The sequence below is a fragment of the Artibeus jamaicensis genome, unplaced genomic scaffold (assembly GCF_021234435.1).
Source record: "Artibeus jamaicensis isolate MK-2021 breed Jamaican fruit bat unplaced genomic scaffold, CSHL_Jam_final scaffold_286, whole genome shotgun sequence".
Lineage (NCBI taxonomy): Eukaryota > Metazoa > Chordata > Mammalia > Chiroptera > Phyllostomidae > Artibeus > Artibeus jamaicensis.
This window is the reverse complement of record NW_026522034.1, coordinates 11,201,608-11,206,789: the sequence shown is the minus strand read 5'-3', so window position 1 is coordinate 11,206,789 and position 5,182 is coordinate 11,201,608. Positions and strand designations below refer to the sequence as shown.

The 5,182-nt window shown below is 38.8% G+C and overlaps 1 protein-coding gene across 2 annotated transcripts; it reads right to left on the bottom strand.

Moving 5' to 3' along the window:
- Nucleotides 1–1,869: 1,869 nt before the first annotated feature.
- Nucleotides 1,870–2,514, bottom strand: RPL10L (ribosomal protein L10 like). Of its 2 annotated transcripts, XM_037141659.2 has the most exons (2): nt 2,406–2,514; nt 1,870–2,324 (listed from the first exon to the last, which is right to left on the bottom strand). In XM_037141659.2, exons 1-2 carry the CDS (start codon nt 2,512–2,514, stop codon nt 1,870–1,872), a joined length of 564 nt encoding a protein of 187 aa, XP_036997554.1. The 2 variants fall into 2 exon arrangements, with proteins under 2 accessions (XP_036997554.1, XP_036997553.1); XM_037141658.2 differs by having other exon boundaries at nt 1,870–2,514.
- Nucleotides 2,515–5,182: the final 2,668 nt, after the last annotated feature.

The following is a 5,182-nucleotide window of genomic DNA, read 5'->3' as shown; positions in this document are numbered from 1 at the left end:
AAATAAATAGAGCAACCAGAAAATAGAAAAATGCTGAAAAAAAACCCAAAAAACACGATTTGGAGGACATAAGTTAACAGGGTTTTTGTTAAGACAGACCAGTAAGTGAAAATGGTCCTTCTGTCAACATTAAAGGAACTAAAATTTATATAGTTTATAATAGAGAACTGTAGGAAAAATATCAAATAAATCTAATGATATCTATTTATTTTTATAATAATTTTTAATCTTTCTTTTTCAACCACACATCTATAGGCATGTAATCATGGTTACCAGTCTTACGGCAAAGGATGCTCATGGACTTATCCTCAGATACCTCCCTGTATTTAGTTAGTGACTGTAGAGTTCCAAGTTTGATGGTCAAGATGTTTGAGAAGCTTGAGAACAAAGAGTAAAGTGAATAATGAAAATGAAAATTATTTTTTTATTATAGTTGTATAACACATAACTAAGGAACTGTTACATTTTTGCATTTCAATTTTTTTGAGGTTGAGTTTTTGTTTTTGAAAGACAGTGTGGTAAAAGTAAACAGGACTGGACACGAGTCAGAAGGTATGGCTCAGGTCTACCCTCATTAATGAATTGCAAAGGACTTACTTTCCTAGGGAACTTCGGGAGTTATAAAGAATCAGGTGAAACGTGTCAAGAAAAGCACTTGTTCCTCTTCTTGCTGAAGAGCCCCGTTTATATATTCATATTATTTTGTAGTTGTTATCCCTTTCATTTTATATAATATGAAAAATATTAGTTTAAAATAGCAACCTCACTTAAAAATGCTCAAGTAAAAAATATCTTTTAGTAGGAGCCTGAAATAAATGTCAAGTAAGATAAAAATTTAGGACTGAGAAATTTTTTCAAGTAAATGAATAGAATTTTAAAGGCATGGTTTCTACACTGTTTAGTACTCCTTATGTTGCTTTCATTCAATGTATTGACGCTGGAAATGAGTGTTTAGTTTCAGAAAACTAAAGGTATTGTTTGAAGGATTGAGATTGAAATATTAACTAACTTAACTGGAATATTAAAATTTTGTAGAGACCCAGAATTCTAGCTTATGTAGTTTCTAAAACACACCTGTGTGGTCGATGTAACTAATGCAGGGCAAGCACCTACAGGTTGCAACTGTTTTCTAGAGTCCTTTTAGAGCATAGGTAGCTGATTTACCGTCGTTATCTTTTCTGTTGGTTCTACTGGGATTCAGATTGACACTATCTGAACTCTGTTGTCAACCTATAACCTTTTTGTGATGAAGAAAAGATTGGACTTTGTGCTCTCAGCGTGAGACAATGTAAGGCTTGTCTGGGGAAACCTTTTGCAGTGATACCCAATTGTCCAGATACTAATAAGTGAAGGTGATAGGTAATTCTAAAAACAACATGCAGAAATTTATAAGGAAAATTTAAGCAAAAAGTTTAAGAATAGACTCTTTAAGTTTCAAAGACATTACAGTTGAAATATTTCTAAAGCCTACCCTTACTTACATCCCTGTTTACTTTCTATAAAGATTTTCCTCTATAAATGAATTTTCTCTAGCTATTTTTTATTCAAGGTCATAATAGCTGTATAATTATGACTGCATTACAAACAAAACTTTTGGCATATTTCCCCAGCCTCTCTCAAGTTAAAACTGTTTGGGTTAGAATAGTTTTTTCCATAAATTGAATACAAATTGCTTATTCTCACTTTAAAGTATCATTTGCCATTAAAACTCTTTCTAGTATGAATATAAGAATCATTTCTCTAATATCTGAACTCTAAAACTACTGTAAAGATATTTAAAATACTGAAAATAAGTATTTCCCCAGTAAATTTTATTGATAAGCATTAGTCAGACCAGCATGGCCAAAGGAGAAGATGCTTCCCTAGTCCTCAGGAGTGCAGAGCTCGCCACTTGTCCAGGCGACCACGATGGGGGACGTATTTGACCCCACAGCCATCCGGGATGAGGAACTTCTCAGCCACCTTGTTTTCAAATTCATCAGCATTAAACTTGGTAAAGCCCCACTTCTTGGAGATGTGGATCTTCTGGCGGCCAGGGAACTTGAACTTGGCTCTGCGCAAGGCTTCAATCACATGCTCTTTGTTCTGAACCTTGGTGCGGATGGACATGATGACTTGACCGATGTGGACTCGGGCCACCGTGCCCTGAGGCTTTCCGAAGGCGCCTCGCATACCTGTCTGGAGCCTGTCAGCCCCAGCACAGGACAGCATCTTGTTAATGCGGATGACGTGGAAGGGATGGAGACGCACTCGGATGTGAAAGCCATCTTTGCCACAACTTTTCACCATGTATTTGTTGGCACAAATTCGCGCGGCCTCCAGGGCTTCAGAGGACAGCTGCTCATATTCATCGGACACCATGTGGCCACAGAGTGGGAACTCGTCCACCTTCGCCTTCTTCCGACCCAGGTCAAAGATGCGGATCTTGGAATCAGGGACACCTCGGCAGAAGCGAGACTTTGGATATGGCTTGTTCTTACAATACCGGTAACAGCGAGCAGGACGGCGACCCATGGCGAGACCAGTAACGGCTGCAGCAGCGGGAGGGAGAGGCGCTGGCTCCACGCTGCGCATGCGCCTTATGCATGTTGCCCATCTACCCACACAGGAACCATAGAGTCCTGATGAGGATGTGACGACCCTTTTTTACGAAAACCCCGAGTCAGTGACGCTCTACACCTGCTTGTGGGCACGGCTTGGCACTGGAGGTAAACCGAAAGGCATCTTGGGATATTCACCCGTGGGCTGCCAGGTAAGGAATTGGGCCAAGCACAATAGTGGCTTGAGAAGCCATTTCTTTCTTATAGTCCATCATAGGTGTGGAACTTTTGCCCTAAGGCTTTGTCTTAAGCATAAAAGGCATTTTCCTAGAGATTAAGTAAGAAAGGTCTCTCCAGCCAGTCAATATACTGTCCCTAGTTTGTCTAAATAATTTATTTTCCAGAGTTCATTTCTTCCATCAACATTTGGATATCGATCGCTGTTTCTCAGAGTATGTGGCCACCTTGCCCCAGGGAAAGTGGTTTTTTGGCCTGAGCTCCCTGATAAAGCCCAGGAAGAGACGAGCAGGGAGTGGTGCCAGGCACAGACAGAAGATATCTGTTACGCATGTTGCTTGATAATGGCTTTAGAAACCTGAGACTTGGGTTATTTTATGTATTTGTCCGTATGGAGTGATTTTATTATCAAAGTGGCATCCACAAAATTGAAATACCAACTGAAATTCCAACTTAAGGCTATTTACATTTTCAAATGTTATGGCTGCTGGGTGCTATGTAAAAGTAATGATGTTTTAATCTTCTACCTTACTGAGAATGAGTTTAGTAGTTTTTTCCTCTGATATTAGATTTTATTAAAAAATATGATTAGAATCAGAGTGTGGGGAAGGAGGAAAACAAAAGATAAGAATAATTACAAATAGTCTATAATCCCTATTTGGGTTTTTCAAGTTTTTTTTTTTTATTCCTTCGTGCTGTTTTAGAAATCTGTGACATCATGAAACAGTCTTTTCAATGTGATTATATTCTTCCATGCTTTCTTTTAACAGGGGAACAAATAAGTTGTCACGAAATAACTCTTCTACTTGAAGTGAGTAAGGTTTTATAAAATACCCATATTGTAGTAGAAATACTAAAACTCCCAGTATAGAGAACTTTCCCACCTTGCATAGTAGTTGCATACTTCTCCATCCTTCCTTCATTCTGGCCTTCCTATTTTCCTTCAATAGTTTCTATTTACTGTGTAAGCATGGATATGAAGGTAAAGCAACAAGTAATGCATTGCACTCACTGAGCTTAAAAGTCTAGGAGGGTATTTAGATGCTACTCCAGTAATGCCATTGTATGTTGCACCAAGTACAAAATGTGCCAAAGAAGAAAAGGCAAAATGAGCCCTGAGAGCTTGGGATGAGGCCCTGATTTAGACTGAGGAATGAACAAAGAAGATTTTATCAGGAATGAGATTTTAGAACACATTGTGGAAAAGGCACATGGATGGGACCTGACATATGCAAAGATCGTAAGCCAGTAAGAATATGGACCATTTAAGAAACTGAAGGCCAGTGTAACTATGGCTGAGGGTTTTAGTGGCATAATGTGTGTGCACATTGTGTAAGGGAGAATGGCTCACAAAGCACCCAGGGTCCATTTACCTCTGATCTTTTATTCAACATCATTAAACAGCTTTACACAGGTTTTATCCTCATTATGTATAATATGGTCAATAGACTGGAACAGGTCAAAAAATGAGTGCGGGAACGAAGGCTTTGCAGCACTAAAGAAGAGAAGTGAGGCCCTGGCTGAGTTGCTCAATTGGTTAGAGCAACTTCCAAATACTCCAAGGTTAGGGTTCAATCCCAGGTTGGGAAACATACAAGAATCAACCAATACATCAGTAAGTGGAATGACAAATCAGTGTTTCTCTGCCTCTCTCTCTCTTTCTGTCAAATAAATAAATAGATAAAATTTTAAAGAAATTTAAAAGAAGCTAAGATAACTTGAACATGCTCCTACTGTATTTTACTTTATAAAGATGTTTGTATCTTTTTCTACTACTCCATACCTGGAATCTATCATAATTCTGAGGGAGAGGAGTCTGTTAAGTCAAAGGAAGATACTCAACCACAATACATGTACCATCATGCATTCCCAAAAGTCTAGGCCATGCTTTTGGTTTCAAAAGCTCTAGAATTTGCTGATCAGCAGCTGCTGTATCTTTACCAGGGTCTGCTTGCATAATCCTCTTTTGTTAATCCAAAGGATGACCAATCATGATTTGCCTGGGACTGTACCCATTTTTTCCTGGAAGTCCTGCATCCTCCAGAACCCCTCAGATCTGGGCAAAATGGAAAGGTTGATCACCCTACCACACTTCTACATGGGGGCCCCTCATAGTTTCAGGATAGAGTCAAAGAGTGAGAAGACAAAGGGAGAGTCAGATTGGGATTATTCACTTATACTTCCTTCCTTAGCCATACAAATATTAGAAAGGAGCCTGTGGAAAATGCATGAGCCATACCATTCTATTTAAAATTTAAAAGAAAAATCATTTCCAAAATCTTGAGTGTTCCTCTATGTCCCAACACCTGGCACCCATCATGTGCATCATGCTAAGCAAACCTTGCAAAAGCTGTAAAACTCATCTGCTTTGAAGTAGCCTGAACTATTATCGAGAAGATGATATA